General features: G+C 40.0%; 1 protein-coding gene across 1 annotated transcript; it reads right to left on the bottom strand.

Moving 5' to 3' along the window:
• Positions 1-2,649: 2,649 nt before the first annotated feature.
• On the bottom strand, positions 2,650-16,875 carry LOC143330998 (interleukin-1 receptor-like 1). Its single transcript, XM_076747811.1, has 12 exons — positions 16,844-16,875; positions 14,898-14,961; positions 13,793-14,045; positions 13,506-13,689; positions 12,813-12,969; positions 8,779-8,838; positions 6,989-7,112; positions 6,438-6,586; positions 6,174-6,311; positions 4,364-4,528; positions 3,593-3,735; positions 2,650-3,242 (listed from the first exon to the last, which is right to left on the bottom strand). Exons 2-12 carry the CDS (start codon positions 14,956-14,958, stop codon positions 2,994-2,996), a joined length of 1,683 nt encoding a protein of 560 aa, XP_076603926.1. The 5' UTR covers positions 14,959-14,961; positions 16,844-16,875; the 3' UTR covers positions 2,650-2,993.
• Positions 16,876-22,134: the final 5,259 nt, after the last annotated feature.

The raw sequence follows: 22,134 nt of genomic DNA, 5'->3' as shown, positions 1-22,134 counted from the left end.
GCTAAGAGAAGACTATTCAGACCATCTACTAAGTAAAAGTAGCAGCAACACAATGCACAAGTAAAAGTCCTCAACATTACACCTCAGTTAAAATACAGAGGTTTTTAACCTCGAAATGTCCTTAAATATCCAAAGTGAAAGCAGCCATTATGAGAAACGGCCCTTTTCAGAGTGTATTGCACATGTTTCTATTTTTATCCTGTACATATCAGATATCTTTGGATCATTATTAGTGGTACATTTAAGAAGCATCTTGATGTTTCTGTTCAATATTATTCATTTATCTTAAACACCAACAGGAAGTCTAGAAGTCTCCACGAGTCTTCATCTGGCTTTTAGACATCGAACATGTTTCATTATGATGTTAAATTCAAATTACTGGATGCATCATTTATGGATTTGGCAGTCAGCTTCCCTCTAGTTTAGTTATGGTTATGGGATGATACCAACAGACACATCACTGGTAGAATTAGAATAGGAGTTATTGACCTCTACGATCGTCTGAGGCTCCACAAACTTTCATTGGAACCACGTTCTACCTAAAAACTGCTGAATGTGTTTTGTGGATTATCCAGAGTAACGAGGAAATTGATTCTGAAATCATATGTTCTTGCTGACATTTTTACATTTAGTTTTTCAATGCTGTGAGCAGAACAGATGGACTTCCACTCAACTCCATTGTATGAGGTTGGAGAGGGCAAATCTGAAAACCAGGGAAAATAGGGAAATTCGTTCACTCTGACGTGGCCGGATGTACAAAGAACGTGTTGCTTCGAGGGAGGAAACAACTAGACACATAACAGAATCTTTTAAAAGTCATTTGCTCTGTGTCATTGATCAAAGTCACAGGTCTTCTTTTCTGTTTCCCATCATCAAAGCTGTGAACTGGAAGTGTTTCAGGGTCAGCTGTGAGTGACTGAACCAATATAGCAGCAGTCAAAAGCCAAATACCTGGCTGTGTTTCAGCAGCCAGGACACCCGCTTTGCATATCAGCACAAAGAGCAGAGAAGAAAACAGCACTGAATTTGTTCAGCATTGTGATGTTTCATTGAACTAAAACCTGACACAAGTTGAAATTATTATATTATTCACTCCAAAGGTGAATTCATCAGCAACAGCCAACATTCATTCATTCATTTAACACTTGTTTTGCTTCTAAAAGTCATTTTTAAATGCATATCGTGTTTTCTTCTACCCTTAAAGTCTCTACAGTTGTGCTGTTTCATTTTTCTTTATAGCTCTTAAAGTGTGTGTGGTACCGCACAGAGTTTATACTAACTTTACTCCAGTTAACGACACATTTCATTCATATTTCATTCTTTCTGACTCCTACTCCTGCAGAGATCTGATGAAGTAATTACAGTAATAATGTTTTTAAGTAGCAGTTATGTTGCTTTTTACTTCCATAGCAGTGTTATTTTAAGAACGTCATGGCGTTGTTATAGTTTTCGCCTCAAATGTCTTTGCCATTAAATTGGGTTTTTCAGGTCAAAAATATCCAAAATGTCGTGTGTGGGAGTCACCACTTACTTGTACAAGACATCCACCCCGTCCTGAATTAATCCTCCATCAGTCACTGAGAGACCGTCCAGAGTAAGCGCAGCTGAAGGTGTCGTTTAACCAGCAGCTGACAGTCAGCTGCTCACTGCGTGTGATGCGTTTACGGTACAGCAGGTTAGTGAGGATGTCCATCATGTACCTGCAGGAGTGTCTCCACCCACCGGCCAGGCTGTGAACTGCATGTGTGTGTTTCCTCCACCCACTGCAGGTACAGCTATGATATAACACTGACCAGCCACCTGCTGTGGACACACGTGTCGCACAGTATCTTACTATCTTGTTCCAGCCCATTCCATTAAAGCTTTTTTCACCCGAGTGGTCACTTTATTTTATTTTGTTAATTCAAGCTAAGGTATTTTTAAGGTTCATTTATTTAGCATTATCAGCACATAACACACCAAAGAGATTGCACAAGCCTCATTACCTGGATAAATCCATTCTTTGCAACAAAGATTAGAGCAAATAATTTTGTAGTAATACTCAAGACAATGTGGTTAAAGCAATATTGCTGTTTATTCCATGTACTACTATTCTTGAATATTAATTTCCCTTTGTCTTTAATGAATGAAATGCTGTGATGGAGGCTCTGCTAACAGGACAACCGCATCAAATTCACACTCATCTTATGGGTAACATACTGTAGCAAGGAAATGTGTCTCCCTCTACAGGATAAATGCTGTAACTACAGTTACATTCAGTAGATCTGTAATATCGGGTCAATAATATCCCCTAAAAGGTAAATCCTACATGAGAAGACAGTTCCTGTCGGATGTTTGCTGGGAAAAGAAAAGGTTACCTGCTTCGTTCTGTTGTGGTCGTGCTGATGGATGTGAGTAACAACTGTACCTCCTGCAATACAGAGGTAGAAGGGTTTCTGTATTACATTTCTACCATCACTGCATTCCTGATTAAATATGTCTGTAATTGTCAACTCAATGAATAAGTTTATATCACCAAAACATGTAATATAGCAGTGTATAAGGATAATTGTAGACAAAACACATGAACTAACGAGCAATTTCTTTGCTATCTGTAGCATTTTTTAATTAAAAAGCAGACATATCAAGAAAAATTCATTTTAATATCGGTGACACAAATAACATAAGTCAAATCTTTAAAACAGATAAATAACTAAAACAGCTAGGCTATAGTCTTTTATCAACCACTCATCCCTTTTCTTAAAAATAATTACATCCATTATCTTTACATTAATTCATCTTTTTCTGTCTTTGGGGACTTTTGTCTCTGGTCTCTCAGTGGTAAGCTATTGTGCAAAAAAACTCTGCATCCCATCATTGTTAGCAGTGGAAATCCTGCCTGTGACCAGCCTGCCTGACCCACCTCTGCAGGTCCTGGAATCAGCACTCTGGATGGCTAAAGGCTGTATGTAGGCTTTCACTCGAGGAAGGTCAAAACAAAGTCCATATGGGTTTCAAATAATAGCAAACTGTCGACATTTTTTGGCAGGTATGGCAGGCATCAGGTATCGCACTCTCTTCCAGAAGCGTGAGTTCCATGCGGCAGCACCCCGTGAACCCTCTGGCCACCGAATGGGGGCATGCTTGCGAATCAGGTGCTGCAAGCCAGGCGGAAGGTGTGTGTATCCACCTGGTCCAGTGTCTCCAAGCTGTATCAGAATCACACTCATTTCTCTCAGGAGCAGCGCATGGTGGAGCCCCACCTGGAAAATTATTATTAACATATGTATCAATCCTTTATTGAACCAGTTTCCTATGTTTTATGCAAAAGATGTTGTATTGATGGAGAGTGGATGATGGAGAAACAGGGGAATCAAGAGGAAAATGTATCCCTCTTCTAAGTCTTAGAAAAGGAGGGTAAGAACTCATCTCACTCAGACTATCAGCATGTCCTGAGTCCTTTTCCATTTCCATTCCATTTCTCACTTTTATGTCAGTTGCTCAGGTGAACTTTGACTTTTACTCAAAACTACCACATGCAAAAAAACAAAAAAGATTTAAAAAGATAAAATTAGTACTCTAATTTTTATCTGCAGATTTTTTAAACTCCTACCTGCCAGTCAAACCCTCCAACTGAGTTTTGGAGCAAGGCAGGATGTTGGTCTCTGATATCGGACCCTGATCCTGAACTCTGAGTGAGGATGACCATCAGCCTCCTGCTCTGCTTCATGCGGACCTCCACCAGCTCCAGACGGTCTGTGGAGTCAAACAAAACAAAACAAATAGCTTATGTAGTGTTCACCATGGTGGTGCTTGACTTTGATTTTTAGCCTATGTGGTGGCTGTTCTGAGTCCTGTAAATTACTACTAAAACTGCCAACTAAAGCCAGAAAGAGAAAAGAAAGGACATGCAAAGACGATGCAATGACATCATTGTGTCAAAAAAATTTGTCTACAAAACAATTTGGAGAGAATAAAAATGGTAATGCAAGTGACTGACATTGTGAAGAAAACAAAAGCTTAAGTGAGGGAGGCCTCTGAGTATCACTCCAGATGGTATTTTAAAGAAGTTGGCCTTTCCAGTATCCATATTTGTTTTGTAGCATCCAAATATACAGCATGAATTGGGCACCCCTATAGCTCAGTTGTATTGAGGCTGTCAGTCCTCTGCAGTGGCCGCAGGTTCGACTCCCACCTGCGGCTCATTTGCTGTGTGTTGTCCTCTCTCTCTGCCCCCTTTCCTATCGCACCTTCAGCTGTCTCTATCATAAAGGCTAAAAAGCCCCCCAAAAATAATTAAAAAAAAATATATATATATATATATATATACACAGCATGAATAAGTGTGTGTGTGTGCGTGTGTGTGCGTGCATCCAATTCTGACCTTCCCCAGGTATGTCATCCCTCCCCTGGATGAAGAGTCGATATCCACACTTGTCTTCGAGGACGGAGGGCAAGGTGCCCATGACAAACTGACAAAGTGAGTCCTCAGTCACCTTGTCCATGTGCTGCATTTGATAGACCACATAGGCATCATACATCCTCGCATCTGGGAAATACAAGCAAATTCTTGGAATTCATGGACATGGTTGTGTCAGCTTCATGGACAAACCCTGTGGTGGATGAAGGTGGTGGAATTATTCAGATACTTTACTTGAAAAGATATTAACAGTGTCCACTGGGAGTCTTAAAGGCAGTTTTCCCTTCACCCCCTCCCTCGATAAGTATAAGGTGGCTTGGGAAAGATAGTGGCTCCCTGGAGTAACTCAAAGGTGGAAGGGATGAGTGGTAGAGGGTGCCTGCTTTTCACAGTGATGTCACTGAGTCCTCTGTTCAAGTCCAGGTATTCCTGTGGCACTCCCGAGAGGTCAAGAAAGTCTGAGTGAACAGAGGGACTAGAAACGGGTGGTAGAGCAGATCTAAGACAGACAGGGCACCTGACTGCTCCACTGCACTGTAGGTTCTGTAGCCCAGTCTATGTGGGACAGTGGACTCCCACTCACTTGTTCCCCATTGCTTGGTTGAGCCTGAGAGAAATTGGATGTTGTATGCCACTTGTGACTATTCAGTGGGGAAGGAGGACGGCTGCAGCTGGAAGGTCAGGAAATACTGGACAAGAAGGGAACAGCAGGCACCCAGGGACCCTGAATACCACTCTGTAGGTGGCAGCTTTGGCACAGAAAATGCGTTCAAATGGTGGAGAGGAGGACATTGGACAGACTGTTATCCATCATGGATTTAACCAGTTTAATGTAGCTTCTGAAAAACACTTCAATCAAAATGTTTACACATTTACTGTAAGATGTGCGCTTTGTGTGTGACACAAATCTATTGGCAGCATTAGTCTCTGGAGATTCTTGCAGAAAATGGGGGTTTGATCCGCAACCACACTCTGAAGACACAAGGTAGGACAGGAATATCAGTCATACGTGTTTGTATAAACTGAATGCTGTTACATTTTTCCAATTTAACTTGTCACAATATGGATAAAAAGCTACTTTTCAACTGGGTTCAGAACAGTATGAAAGAAAAGGAACGAGACCGTGTGTGTAACTACAATACATTTGGCGTTGCTTAAACGATGGACAAACGTGTACTGAAGTGTTGAAAATGCTAAGTGTTTGTAGCACCGTACTGCTGAGGGAATGTCCTGAGCTGAGATAAGGGGATCTGCAGGGAGCAGCTGCCCAGCCCAGGAGCATGATAACCACAGCAGCATCACTGCAGGAGACGTGAGGGAAAAGAGAGATTTTCATTCAACAGCTGAGATTATACATCCCCGAGCTGCTGGACCATCTACACAAAAACATTTAAATATGTGTACCAATTCCTCTTGACTCACATTATGCATTTACCTGGACCAGAGAGAGAATTTAATAGACTTAGAGCCGTAAACAGACTTTGATGAGTAAAAAATGGCGCCTTAAGCACCTTAGAAAGCACCTTAAAAAAGGCAAAAAAGCTTATCTCATCTTAGCATACAGGCTGGACACAGGTAGTAACAGCTTGTCTGGCTCTGTCAAAGTAGAAAATAACCTGACTAACTATCCTGATGTACCGTGTACACAACCTGAAATATAAAGAGTTATCTGACAAACATGAAAGTTTCTATTTTTTAGTATGGACTTAAGATAACTAAACCCCTTCCCTTGAATAAACCCTCCATGGATTAAAAAAGTTCTTATCTTCTTTACCTTTATTGTGACTTCCTAGTGGGAAGTAGTGTCTGAAGAAGAGAGCGAGGTCAATCGCAAAGCACTTGACCAGCATGGCAGCAAACACAAAGAGGACCAACACACACACTCTTCCTGTGACAAGTGGAATTATTGACTCTGGAAAACAAACACAAAATTAAGGGTAGAAAGAAAATGTGTGTGTGTGTGTTTGTGTGTGATTTAATCAACTCAACTAACCAAAGCCTGATGCAGTGTTAGCCAGACAATGAACCTGTCACTGACCTCTTCGTTTCAGAGTGAAAGTGTCAGACACCGTTCTGTATGGGCCCTTGCCGGTGCATTTAAACTGAGTCTGGAAATGTTCAGCAGACACTCTGTCAATGGTCAGGACCGCAGTGGAGATGGTATTCTTTGACGGGTTCTCGGTGGTTCTAACAAAGGACAGAGTTTAGTTCATTAAAGACAGCCAGACACTTAGTATTATGCTTGATTACAGAGAGTTAAGTGAGTCACTGCAGCACCCACCAGGGCAAGGAAATGCACAAAATCTCCATCTTAATTTTAAATATCTCACAGTTAAAGAAAAGTTTTTAGCAACCTCGGTCATTCGGTTTACTACTGTGGTCCAGACTGAAATATCTCAACAAATATTGGATGGATTGCCATTGAACTTCATGGGCAGCTGAGGATGAATCCTGATGGCTTTTCCTCTAGTGCCCCAAACAGGTTGAATTTTCCCAGTTATCCATATATCATTTAAGTATACACACATTCCATCGGTGTGTTATGTGATTCTTTTGAATCAATGCAGTTCTGGTTTTGACCAAACTTACTTTTTGGTGGTTTGGTTGTATCCATCTTTCTGTTTGAAAGGATTTCCATCAACATGCCAGCTGGCATGACAATGTTCCACGTTAGTCCCACAGAAGACTGAGCAGTTCAGCTTGATCTCAAAGCCTGGCAGAAAGAACAAGACATATCTCACAACTGACATTTAACTCTTACAGGAGTTTAAGAGCATTCATTAAAACCCTCCAGAAATTCCTCATTTACTTTACTTTGTCCTGCTATTTTTTGTGGTGGTTTGGAAAACTTGGGTTTTCTGGTGTGCTGTGGAGAGGTGTGGGGCTCTGTTTTCCTCTGTTTCCTGGCTGTGGTTCTCCAGGTAGCTCCTACTCAGCTGGGACTCATCATAATCAAACACAGCATAAAGACTGTGGACTGCTGAAGATTCTTTGCCAGATTTCACCAGATGTTTCTGCTGCTTAGTGGTATTGTTGGCCGTTTACCAGTGCCACCATGCCGCCCAGACTCTTGCCTCCACCTGCCTCAAGTCTCAAGGCCTCAACCCACCACCACCTCGCTTCACCTGTGCCTCCATCACCATGTGCCTGCCACAAGTCCTCACCCCACCTGAGGTCTGTGCGCTCCAGCGTATCTCTGAACTGCTCACGACCTCATTACCTCGTACCTCACCTGCTGCTCTCAGGACTTCCCAGCTACGAGTTTCCTCATTTGCTCCTTCATTAAATTCCTATTTTTACCCTTACTCCCTGTCTGCGTGTGTGCTATTGCTGCTATCCTACCTGAAACATAACAATTTTAATTTGGCAGCACTGAATTACAAAACTGATCATGGAAAATTTCAGTCTCAGTCCTGAATTTTAATGAAATATACCTGTTTTATCAAGAGTGAATCCACAATAACTACAAGAAACAAAGTTTCTCATGCTTTGAAATTTAAGCTGATTGGAACAGAACTCTGGTAGAGCTGACAAACTTTGAATTGAAATGCTTCGATCAGAGTGATATGGTGTTTTCTTGCTCGAGAGGATTACCTGCATATGTGCAGGGCTGTGTGGGTGGTTTGTTAATTTGTGAATTCATTGCATGCATGTCCCTAGAAATTAGCATAATTACAGACTAGGTGTTGCAGTACTAAGACTGCCGCATGGACTTACACCGGTCCCAGTTTGCATGTATAATGTCAGGACTCACATGCATGTGTGCAATTGGCTCAACACACAATCCTGTCAGTGCTCTCACACTATTCCACTGAACTACAGCCTATGGAAGCAAAGACAGGGAAGAATGCTTCAGATAATGAGAAAGCATCCAAATTGTTTATGTGAGCAAAAAGAGAGGCAACAAATGAAAGGAGATATCAGGAAGGCTCTTTGCCTAATGACTGTATGGTGCTGGAAGCTGCTTTTAGTTACTATGCTGTACACAGATGGAACTGATTTCCTGATGAAATTTGCCCCAACCCTGGACACTTTCACATCCACATTAAGAACTCTGCTGTTCTCCGGTGCCTTGGATAGACCGGCTTCTCTAATGCCCTTTTGTTTCCTTTGCTACAATTACACTGTAACCTCATATCTGATCTGTTCTATTTGTATTTTATTTGATTTTTATGTGGTTTTTCAAATCTGATTTTATTCTAAGGTTCAACAAAAATACAGCAAAGTTGCAACAATTGACAGATATGTCACTGACAATCAACACTAAAACACTAATAATCAAGGTGTGAGTAGTTGAGTTGACATATGAATTGTTGTATTTGCAGTGCTATCACAACACTGTGCTGTTGATTTATAACATATATTAGAATTTTTCCTACCTTCATCAGCAAACAGCTCCTTGTCAGAGGGAGAGATGATTTCTGGTTTACGGTGGGCAGCTTGCTCTGCAAGCAAAAAATAAAACACCACGATGAATGCTTCTTTCCATTTTACTCCATCAGACACTTGACAGACACATTCTGTCATAACTATAACTAATTATTTTTACCATACACACAAAAAATGTCCCAACTTTTGTACACTTCCGTAACTCAAACTTGTCTTAAAACAATGGACGTTTAAGTGAACTTAAAATCTGAAGCTGCAGTGCTGTAATGTCACTGCACTCTGAACAATGATGTAATCACTTGTGGATGAGACGTGTGTCTACAAGGTAAAGAGATCACTTCCTGTACAAAAGCCCAACCTTGTCAGTGACTATGAATCCATGAACAACAGTTTGATCAGCAAATCATTTGTAATGTCCTATTCATTGCATTACATTACAGTGCATTCATTCCTAACACCACCTAACATTAACACATCAGTCGTGTTGAGTGATAGAGGGGTCCAGTATGTGGAATCTTGAAAAACAAATCTTAAAACTGATCTCATTATAGAGTCTACGGTACGGAGTGATGCTACTTCACTGAAACCCTCACTGCTCGGAGTGCTGACCAGGCCTACAGTGTGTGGCAGCCCTCTGACATCTCTCCAACCAATGCAAGTCCCTTGCTCCTGTGTATGTACTTTAGGCTTATGTGAATCGTGAATAACAACAGAGTGTAAAGACTCAATTTCCCCAGTACACCATGAAAAATACACAATTCTTCTTACTAAATCACTGTCGTCACTGACAGAATCAGTAGTCTGAAGCTCTAACTGTGAACACTGTTGTCAGCTCAGCTGTGGTTCACAGTACATTACTTTCTCATTCAGAGCTTGTTAAAAGACAGTGAAGGCTACAGAAACAATCATGATGTGATAACATTAATGTCGGCTGCTGCTTAACCTGATTAACAGCTTGAACCAGCAACAGACTGAACGCACTCATGAAGTGAAAACAGTCTGAATCGGCACCAAATGGTGCAGCAGCACCTAGTACTACACATACTGACAGGGCAGTTTCAAAGCCATGTGACTGCTTGGCTTAGGAAAAAGGTAGACAAACAACATAGTGACTACTCATCTGAATTGAACTGAACAAAATTGTTTTAATCAGCAAAATAACTCAAAACTTCTACTTCTAGGCCTTTAAACTAACATTTTAGCCAATAGACTGATAGTAGATTCTGTGCAGAAAAGAGGTTTAGAGAAGAGAGGATGTCCAATTTTCAAAAAACAAAAAGGTCAAGACTCAAGATTCAAAGCTTTATTGTTCTATGCACAGAGGCACATTCTACAATACATGATTTAAGTCTGTAGTCTTCTTTGATTGCCAGCTGGGCAAACCACTTAGCAAACTTGGAATATAAACAGTACAGAAATTGCAGTTTGAGGCAATAGTAGTGCAAATTTTCCAACATGAGTGTATTGTGATTTGCAGCAGTAACATGAGTTTGTAGAGTATGTTTAGATATGGAATATAATACATTGAAAGAACAATAGTAAACAGGCACTCCACTCATTTTACATTGGTGGCCTCCCAACTTGTTGGAATGCAACACAAAATGCCTGGAGTATCCCCTTAATAATATGGTGAGGCATGCAATTCATTGTGAGGTCTTTGTGATCACACAGTAGCAATTTAAAAACAAGTTTCTGTATATGAGTACTTAGACAGGTGAGGGGGGGATACATGTTGAGGGAGTAGAGTCAGGGAGGTAGGGACAGTGTGTGGAGCCGGTCACCAGACTTACTGCCTGAGCTAAAAAAGAAAATGTCTCAGCCAGTTGATCATACACTTAACACTGTCTATATTAGGGATTAATAATAAGTTCTTTAGGAAAATTGTAGGTTCTCTTATGGCAGATGTTCTGCAGAGATGGGAGAACCTCCTCCACAATGGCTGTCTCAGTATTCTTGGCGTCCAGCAGGCCCAGCCATTGTGGGCTTTCTTGTCTGGCAGGGTGCTGCTCCAGGTCCACGAAAGGTCCTCACTGATACCAACACCCAGGAATTTTAAATATATTACAGTCAGTGGGACATATTCATAATTCACTTGTAGAACCAAAATAATCTCTTGAGCACAGTTCATGGTGTTAGTGACAGACCATTTTTGTAAATTAGTCAACAGATCGTTCATGTCAATGATCATGCATGACTCATGCATCCTTCCTCTCCAATATTCCTGTCACTAAATCTTCTGCAGAGAGAGAGTTTTCCCTGACTGGACCGACCAGTGGCACTAGTGCTCTGTGGAGCTTAACAAGTGTCCTACACAAACCTACTCTTTGTCCCGGGAGCAGGCACGCTACACACATAGTGTTTCAAGACCAGCACTTTGACAGCAAAATGATTCCATCCCTCCCACATTAATGTAATTATTAGCCCTATTTACACAGGTCTACTATTATGGGGGGACCTCATGTGATTTAGAAATGAATCGCCCACATCTGTGTTTCATACGACGTATTCGCATGCAGTGCAGATGTTATTCCCTGTATATGATGTCAAGACTCCGTATAACATCCAATAACTCTATGAGTTTTTTGGCCCATTTTCTGCATGTGTTACAAGCATAAATACACACTTGAAGCTTGTTTAGATCAAGCAACAGATGCTTTGCAGATGTACTTGAACATGACCACCAAACATGTTAAAAAAAAAAAAACTATACGACCCCAAATCACTGAGATGCTGATTGAAATGGGATTGACATTATCAAATGACCTGTGTGCTTTGTGAAATATGGTAGGCTATTTGTGGTGGAATTTGCGTGGGATTAAGATCACAGACGACCTCTGTAATTCTAGTCCCGCACAACAAGGGCTATTGATGAAAGCAAAATCTGTAAAAACAGTACTTCAGAGAATGAGCTCTCAATGCATGACAAACTATTGCTCAAGATAGATTGATTTAAAGGCCATCAAGCCAATCACAGTCATCTGGCTGACCCGCCAGGTCAGGGAGGCGTAAACAGTTGAAGTACAGTGCGTGCATTCAGAAACAGGACTTCTGTCAATCACAAACTGTGATGACAGATTGTATGACACTGCTATCAAATCACACAGAAATGTAGAGTGATTTGTTTGTTTTGTTCATGTGAAAGCTGCTGTGTTCTTGCTAACTTCAACTGGCTATTGAAGAAGTCCTCCCACCTTTAAACTGTGGCTTTAGTTACTGTATCACATCAAGTCACATAAAATCAAATTTTATTGTCCTATAGCTGTTCAAATGAAGTACAACGGATAGTGAATTTAACAAGAAAGAAGAAGAAGCAAAATATAAGAGAATCTAACAATAGAAGAGGATAGAAATATATAAGATAGAGTAAAAATGATTGGTGGAATAATGACCATAGTCAGTAACGTCCTATAAGTGATATTTTCATCATTCATGAGTGACATTAGAAAAAAGATAACATCATCCTTTTTTCTATTTTGTGACAAGTATGTTTTTTAGGCACTAACAGTCTAAAGTCATTGTTTGCTATGTTGAATGCTGGTGAGTATAGTGTCCTGCGGTGAAGGGCGTAGTGCTACAATATACATTATAAACTTGAAATTCATTGTCAACTGCATGTTGCACTGGAATGTTGTGGACACTGGACCAGAGGGGTGTTGCTGCGCTCACCTCCCACCCGTAGAACCACCACACTTTTAAAATCACTGCTCCACCCCAGCTGAGAAGGAGCAAGAGTTAAAACCACATCTTAGCTAACAGGGGGCGCTCTGGTGACATTTCAGTCTCTCGTGAGGATGGGGAAATAGTGCTAACCTTCACCCTCTTGTCCTGAATTATGTTAGTGGCCTGTATTGTAAGTAAGTCTTATCCATAGCGAGTGGCCTGAAGCATCCATCAGAAAACACATGGAGGATTTTGCTTTTACACCATCCGTTAGTGGGTGAGTAAACTAAGAAGCTGAGCTCCAGTAGCCTCATCTTTTTGTTCCAACTACTTCAACTAAAGGCTTATAAAAACCTGAAAATACTCTCACCTTTATCTTTTAGCCTCCTGGAACCTGACGACTTGTACTCCTTGTCATTGTATGTCCAGGTACAAGTGCAAGTGTAGACGCCCTCCTCAGCTTTGGTAACATTATAAACCCACAGGTCAGCTTCATGGCGACCTTGAAGAAGCTTGAAGTCCTGCAGCCCGGGCAGCAATGGCCACAAACATGAGGAGGGGCAAAATAATATGAGGAAGAAAAATTAAAAAGGAAAAAAATGTAAGTCATATGAATGTATAATGTTTATACAAATGGGCATGATAAAACATGAAACTGACAAAGATCCACTTGGTAACTAAATATTCACTTGTTATTGGAAAGTTTATTCCCAATATTGGTTGAGTGCTATGTTTACCTGTAACGTATAAACATGCAGAAAGATAGTTAGACATTTTAGCTTGTTGATCGCAGTGAAACACTTTTTAAGTCTCTTTGTCTTACATCAGCATCTTTGTTTGTGACAGCTACACATGTAGCAGTAACCACATGAGTAACCAAACCATGGTTTACTTTTCAACTAATGTACTGATTTAGAACTGTTGAGTCTCTACAGCTATCTTAAAGGAAGATGATCAGTTTACCAAAAACTAAGGTTTCATCAAAAATCAAGTAATCCCATAACCAGATTTCGCTGCCATTCACAGCGCATGTCACTGTAGACATAGGTGGCCATACCTTCTTCCAGGTGATTGTTCCTCCCAAATCTTCACATGTGTACCTGACAGGATCTGGACATGGGACCTTTTTGTTCCGGTCAGAGTTTTTGATTTCAAGGTAAAGCAGTGCTCTGTCCGTTTCTTCTTTGTAGACGTCAATGTTTAAATAATAGTTGTAGCACTTTCCTGATGGGTGTTTATGCCTAGAAAAGAATTGGTAGGTCAGGGACAGTATCAACAGATCTTCTCAGTGGAAAGATTTTCATGATAGAAATAAGGCAAATTAGTTTTGTTTTGTATTCTTACCGAGCACTGTATAAACCAGAGTCCTCAGTCTGGAGGTTTAAGAACAGGAGCTCATAACCGTGGTAATGTACTGTGTCGTTCTTGTCAGTTGAGATGGGCTCAGCCTGGGAGTTACTGGTGTGATTTTTGTACCATGTGAACTCCCCATCACGCAGGTAGTCATCGAGCACGTGAGGCACAAAATAAAATGCTTCACTTTCAAGAAGATTAAAAGTCTCCAGTTGAAAGTCTACACATTGGGGCTCCGCTGTGTCTGAAAGTGGACAAGATGATAGAGATGATAAAAGTGAAAGGCACAATACTAATCAAGGATATGTAAATATGCAGGAAGAATGAGGCTGCAGTTATTACAGTTCTGAATGGCTGCAGTACTAATGCAAAGCATAGGAATAAAACAGTTTATGCAACCACATAAGATCCCATTGACATTCCAAACCTTTACAAGGGAGACCTAGCAGAAATAGTGATATTAGGATGTAGATACAGACAGAACAAACAAGCATTAACTATATTAAGCGCCATTGTAATTAAACTTACAGGACAGGGCTGGATTTATCCCATCAAAAGAACAAAACCACCATCTCCCAATACTTTCTGACTTTCTGCAACAGTGTGGCTCACTGGGACACTAACTGAGTTATATAACACACAGGAATAAGACAGCATACTGATTTGTCAGATAGCTTCACTGTTGGTTTTGGTCTTTTTGTGGGATTTGTGGACAATAAAGAAAAAATAGAATATCATGAGCCTTATACTTCAACTGTTATGTTATCTAGGGAGCTGGCATTCCTTTTACGATGTAATATGAATACAAATTGATTTTAAAACATAGATACAGACATAATATAATCCATGACTGTTATATTCTGGCCTTGTCTCAGTGTAATCATGCTACTATCCTCCATTAACACTATATATTACAGGGCAGGCTATCTATTTAAGAGTACCTTCTGCTGTTTGTGCAGCTTGAGCACTATGAGTGGATATAGTGCATGTGTGGGTCAATGGGGATCAACTTCTGACACAATTACATCGACACAAATCGATTCATTAAAGGACCATCCTTGTCCTAGTCTTTTTTTCTTCATAATGTATATCCTACCTGAACATTTAGATGTAGTAATCAGCATGGAGATGAGGAACAGAAGTTGGTAAGTATCCATTTGCTGAAAGAGACAAAGTTAAAGCACTTTGTTAAATAATTGATGCAGTGTCAGTCCTGTAGGAAGCTTCAGTCACAATGCTGCTTCTTGAAACTAACAACAGAGTGATATGATCAGGACAGTTTCAAAATGCATCTTCTAAGAAATTCTAATTAAAAACCACGTACCGGATGCTAGAAGATTAAATCATGTTAGACGGAATATCTTGCTGCTGCGTTCTTGGACAGGATATGAGATTGCCCTGTTAGATTTCTCAATACTTTGTATTGGTTTGCAAACTTGCATGTGGTTCTTTGGTACTTTGCCACTGTTCATATGAAAAGCGGCAGGACATATAAAGATAAAGATGAATACAGATGACATGCAATTGACTGCACTTGAACCTATGTCATAGTTATCTGGAATATAGGCTACACCATATGATTCATCAGTATCTGTCTGGAGAATTGTGAAAGACATAACAAAAGACATGTTGCTCTAAAACCCATATTTCAATCACTTATAATGCGAATGCAGAGTTTGATCAGATTTAATATTTGGACAAAAGTATATTGTATAGTATATTGTAGAGTGTACTTAGTATATTGTACAGTATATTGCTCTCCAGGCGACTTCAGTGGACAGGATGCTGTACGGGCGAGAGGTGTGGCTTCATGAAATGCAGCATTTACAGCAACGATTGGAGATAAGACACTGACAGCTTAGAAAATGTCAGTTCTTGAATGATTAAGGTAGTAACACCAGCATTTGCAGTATCTCAATAAAGGCTACAACTGAGGATTATTTTATTTATTTTTCCATGTCATGACTTCATCATTTAGCCTGCAAAATGTAAATGTCTCCAGTTTGCTCCTTTGTCCAACCAAGGTATTGAGTTTGCAATGATATAAAACAAAGACAAGCAGCAAATCCTCACTTTTATGAAGCTCATCATGAAATACAGATTTAGACTTTTACTTTTCTAATTTGGATTTCTGTGTTTTGATTCTTCTCACTTCATCTTGTTTTACGCTTGTATGTGACAACTAATCAAAGTATTGTTAAAAAAAGAGCATGTAGGCACAGATATCTTGGTGGTGTGATTGCTTCAGTGCCATACTCTGTCAAGTTCAAAATATGTTCTGTTAGTGAAAATAGCCCATTACCGGCAGTTGTGCAAGCCTGCAGTGGAAAATGCGGGGCTCTAAAAATATATTTGCATAGGACAGAAGGATCTTATCTTCCACACAGTCACTTCCTCTCCTGATATGATTGATAAATTGTAGGTTTAGCAAAAAAACAGATAGACCCATACTTAGCACCCCTTTCACATTACACATAGCTCTTTAATCCACCATTAAAAATATGGATTAATGCTGCTATAACCATGCTGTCACTGCCTTACAGTTTGTGGAAATAAGTAATCAACAAAGCAAACAACCAAACCTATCCCACACAGTCTGTGTGGGTTCTCTGCTCCCTCACAGAGTTGATGTTATAGCGACATTCTAAGATAAGACTATAAACGCTGGTAAAATGACATACATTTACATTGATGATAACACTGCGGGTTGTTGAAATAGATATGATATGGTTAGTCAAAGATAAAGCCTCTGTAAATATTTGTATGCTGCGGTACAGCTGCCAACAGACAGTATTGGAAAAATCCCAACTTGAATCAATTGGATTTAAAGGTCTTACATTAGTTAGTTCTCATAAACTAAAAACTGTAAATATACTGAAAACAGGTGTTTTATTTCCCTTGCTTTGGCCAGCCTTATTTTTTGCCTTTAGTTTCTTTGTCACTCAGGCACCTAGTTTACTGTAAACAAACATATCCTGCAGCTATACAATGCAATGCAGTTTCAGATAAACTTAAAGAGTACTGATCATGATGCTTGCTTACCTCGTAGAAGTGTGTGTTGCCAGCCACAGAGGATTCAGTCAGACTGTGTGTTGTCTCTCCTCACAAGAGGGTTTATATCTTCGCTGCTGTCCCTGAGCACACACACAGGCACACGCACACACACACACACACACACACACACACACACACACACACACACAGAGAGAGAGAGAGAGAGAGAGAGAGAGAGAGAGAGAGAGAGAGAGGCTTTCACATAATGATATATTCATTCATTCAGTAAGTCTGGTCTGCCTTCTCTCATTTTCTTTTCTTTCCTTTCTTCTTTGAGAATATTGGAATAATTAGATACAGTCAAATTTCTTAAATGTTTTTGGGTTTTTTTTTACTGAAACCTAGTGGACAGAAAGTTGGGCACAATTCAGTGACGTAAAGTATTAACAAAACCACATGACAAGAGTATAAAAGCAGCAACAGAAATAAATAAGAGAAACTTTATCGTCCTCATCTGTATGCAGTGCAAAGAGTAATGAAACTGTGTTGATCCTGATTGAGAAATAATGAATGATACAACATTCAGTTGGAGTGAAGCAAGCCTTCAGACTATACATAAGACAAAAATAGAGTACGTAAGGTACAGACACATACTGCAAGGTGCAGATGTGATGACTGGTATGCACTCTAGTTAACTTCATTTCCTGTTTTACTCTGTACTTACTTTCATGTATTCCAGTGTATTTTATTTCATGCCATTGTTCAGTTTCCTACTGGTTTTACTCCTCAACTGTTATCATTATCCAGTCAGGGCTTCTGGTAACAACATTCTAGTCTCTGTGTTGTTGTTTTTATTGCCCTCTGTTACCATTTTTGTCTTTTTGCTGTCTCCTTGTTTGCCCAGCTGACTTTCTGCTCACATCACTATCCTCTGTGAGGATTTGCAGCCTGAATGTGTTATGGTTCCCATATTAAATAGCGCAGGGAGACCAGCTTTCCGCAGACAGTGGAGCCAGTGGAGTCACGGTATTGCCTTTTTGGCCAGGGAGGTGCAGTCGTGTGGCCAGTAATGCTGTCAAAATCAGTCATAGTGACATTGTATGTGCAGTTTCCAGTTTGTGTGGGTACACATTTCCTGGAAGATTTCATTAAAAAAGTTTTTGATGCTTTTTCAGTATCGAACCGAAGCGCTGTAGACACTGACACGCTGATGTTGTTATAATAAGTATTTGACAGCAGTATGGAAAGGATCCCTACAGAGACAGACCTTTTTGTTCGAGAGTAGGGTGTATTTTGTTTAACCAGGGACCGCCTTTACATTGCTCTGGCCAAAGCCACCAGACTACATTAACAGAACCAGTCATTTATTATCATATAAAAAAGTGGTGGGTCATTAGTTACAGCACACAAATACTTAAATGTATTATGTGATGAATATAGTGAGTCACAGGACTATGGATCAGTCTACGTGTCCCCTGTAATGCATAAAGCCAAATTACTCATTTTGATAAAGTATGAGTATGACACAGTTCCAAGAACTGAAGAAACATGGAAAACAAATGGAGTACAGTGTGACACCTTTATCTGTCCAGGCCATCCTGTTATCAGATCCCAGTTTGGTCCTGCATGTTCTCCTAATACTGTCTGTTCAGCCAAAAATAACAGATGACTGCAGTTTACTATGGAATCTACCAGTGCGCTCAATGAATGGGGCCTGTTTAAAAAAAAAAAAAAAAAACAACTATTGGAGATTTCACATAATGTACTTCCCACAATGATGGTGGATGGCAGACAGCAAGTGCTTCCCAATAAAAGCATTCAGACATACTCAGACTGGAAGTGCTTTTCAACAAGGACACAGTCATTGGATGACTGTAAGTGTTTCCATATTCTACTTTCCAGTGAGCTCACATTTACCGTGTCCATTACTGTGTGTCCCCCCGCCCGAAAGCTCAGAATTAACGTAATGTGACGTACTTGTTGGCTTATTCAGAAAAGGTGGAAGCCATGGAAGTTCGCTTTTTGAACTTCAGAGTTTTTCTTCAAATTTTATAATGTTCTTTTCTCTGCGGCCTCATCTCTGTCTTCTGTCAGTGTGCCATTGCATTTCCTGCATTATGTCACGTGCTCACCAGCTTGCTAAATTGTTGCCCTAACCTCCATGTTAGCATGAGTCTCATGACGTAACCACATGAACACCAAGCATACTGTGTCCACGACTTCCCACGTTTTATGCACAAGCTCACAAGTTTCATTTAAAGGCAGCTATGGGCTGTATAAAAGAAGTGGATGTTAGCAAATGTTAGCATGCTAAACTAAAATGGCGAACATTGTAAACAACAAGACATTAAATATACTCAGATTAAGAGACTGAGGAGGGAAGAGGTGGAGTCTCGGCTGGTTTAGGCTTTTTCCTTTGTTTTACATAAATGGTTAGAGATTCTACATTACACATGAATTAGAAATACTCACCGTGTTGGATGGACTGCATCTCTAAAATGAAAACAGACTGAACAAAACAAGGCATTCAGGGGACATAAATTCAGTGTGCTCAGTTTGGGTTTGTCCTTTGTGCAATGATATCATTTTATGCACGACAGCCCTTGAAAGATATGTGCTGACTGTATCTGTAATGTGTATGACACAGTTTGGATATTTGCCATTTCATTATCTTTGCATTAGAAACTGTCCATTACAGCTGGGACCAGGTCTGTTTTATGTGGTTTTATCTGCATTTAGGTTGAGTGGAAACAAAACACCCCATGTGCCTGTTTGGAATTTATGTGCCAAGCCACATGATACATAATTTCCTAAAAGGCTTTGTGTGTCTAAGACAAAACATTATGGGAACATTTGTCATGTGGGATGTTTTCTGTCTCATGTCTACTTCCCATGAAGACAGTCATCTTATTGAGGTTTGGCTCTGTCTGAGGTGTGAGGCTAATGTCTTGGCTTTGGCACTCCAACTTTTGATGAGGCCAGTTCATGTGGTCTGCTGTTACAGGAACAGCACAGAGAATAGAAGGGAGAAGTCCTTTTTCACCAATGCTGCAGCGTCTTCAAGTAGTGACTCACGTCCATTCTTACGCTAAATCTCAAGAATAAAACTCATTTGATAAGGAAGTGAGAAGGCCTAATGGCAAATGGTTTCAAAATCAGAAATCAGAATCAGAAAAAGCTTTGTGATTGGATGCATGGTGAGTGGGCAGAGGTCGGGTGTATTTTGCACAGCAACACTTGTGAGTAGGTGTCTCCTGTAGAGCAAGAGTAGGAGCCTCTGGGCCTTATACCGTCTGAGCTGCCCCACAGGGCAAGTCATGAATGCAAAAACCGTTAACTTTTTTTCCAGTGTTAAAGAAAATAATATAAAACAGTAGACCAATATGTTCCCTAAACGCCACACGCACATATCACATCAACATCCCACCCCCATATGTACTAAGTATCACCCTCAAAGTAAGCTATAAAAATTCAAATGGCACTTAGGAAGAGGAAAAAGGTTCCCCACCCCTGCTGTAGGGCATATCCCAAAGAGCTGACACATGCCAGCCTACAATGAAGAGGTGCGGTTGTTGCACGGGTTTCATATTAAAACAGTGGCTTTAAGATGGGTGTCATGCTGCAGCTGTGCTGTGTTGCACTTTGGAGGCAGTGCTCAGAAGTTTAATACTTTTTGTTTGGAGATGTCCATTAAGTTAAAAATATCTACAATATTTGTGTCTCAGCAAACTCATTCATTCATTCATTAAGGAAACCAAATATGAATTAGAAATTGAATTTGCAAGAGTGTTTCAAAATTAGATTCAATTCAAAGTTCAGAAGTAGAAAACAAATATTACATAGATTTGAAATATTGTTTACAGAAATGCTGTTATGCATTTCTTCTCTATTATATTAGACTATAAAGAGAGACGTGGATAGAGAGGGAAAAGGCATAGATGGAGAACCTGAGAGATACACTTAGATAAAATCATGAAAATAAGCTGCTTCTCTGAAAGACTGAACAGGAAATGCTTGTGCAAGATTCAGAGAATCTATCAGCAAGAGTAATTCTAGGACATTAGTTTTTTGTGTCAGAAGTTTCTAACCTACAAAGCCTACTGGAACAGACTCAGTTATAGCAAAACTCTACACTGTTAAAACAATTAGAACAGTTTATGTATATTAGCGAATTATAAAACATTGCAAAACACACTATGATTCAACAGATTCAGCCAATAAACCAAGTCAGTTTATTTCACATGGTATTGTTTATGGCCGTCCATTCCTGAAAATGAGCTGCATGCCAGTCAGCAATGAGCAGGCCGTCAAACAGTAAGATGAATAGATAAGATGACTTCATGCCTGAGTTCCAGGCTGTCCCATCAGCGCATGCTGGGAAACAAGCAATTGCAAAAGTACTTGGGGAGGTTTAGGAAAAGATCAGGATTAAAACAAGTATGTTGCTCTTATGTATGTGATGTAATGTAAATGCGTTACATGAGTTCAAATCGGTCAGTGTTGACTTCTGGCTTCACACCGGACACAAAGTCTCCTCGGGGGGAGTCCTGTGTTTGTTTGAGCCGTCCCTCCAAACACAGACTTTCTTGCTCTTTATAATAAGTCTCCTGACTTCCTCAAATAAAGGAAGTCAATAGAAGTAAATATGGGTCGTAATAACCTACTTGAAAATTTGACCTAGAGAGTTGTTTTTCTGGTGAGGATGGCCTCTAGATCTCAACAATTAACACTCTGTTGTACCTGGTTTATATAATCTGTACTGTAGCTCCTTTAAAACTAGTGGATAGGATATAATGGGCTGAAGTGAAACAGACCAAAGGCAGCTCTGGTGCACACACTCATTTACTGGCATACATGCCAAAATGGAAATGTCAATTTCATGCAAATGATGCATGCAGCGATATTTCATGTGCACCTCTGTTTGTGTTTGAGGAGAACAGAGAAGAGTTGTGTCAAGACTTAAGCTGGCAGAAAGCCTCCATTTCCAGAAACTAAAATTATTGAAACTATGTGTGACTTATTACAGCAATGAATGCCCTAAAACTACATGCTGTGCTGTATGACTGGTAAGAAAGAATCACAAATCATCTCAGCCATAATGAGAAAAAAATGTTCATAGCAGCATAAATCTGCTGAAAATAAACATTTCTTACAATTTTTTAAGATGTTTTGGTTTCTTTTCCCACTAAAACTTTACAATATGTTCCAGCTATCAGAATAAGGATTTGACGAAAAACCAGAATCAATAAACAATGTTGGAAGTGAAATTAGCATGGACGCCATCCAAACAATACCCAACCCTAATGATCCAGTGTCTTCAATCATCTCTCACATGAGGC

The sequence above is a fragment of the Chaetodon auriga genome, chromosome 13 (genome assembly GCF_051107435.1).
Source record: "Chaetodon auriga isolate fChaAug3 chromosome 13, fChaAug3.hap1, whole genome shotgun sequence".
In the NCBI taxonomy this organism is placed as follows: domain Eukaryota; kingdom Metazoa; phylum Chordata; class Actinopteri; order Chaetodontiformes; family Chaetodontidae; genus Chaetodon; species Chaetodon auriga.
Note: the sequence above shows the minus strand (reverse complement) of the source record. Positions and strands in the feature narration are given on the sequence as shown.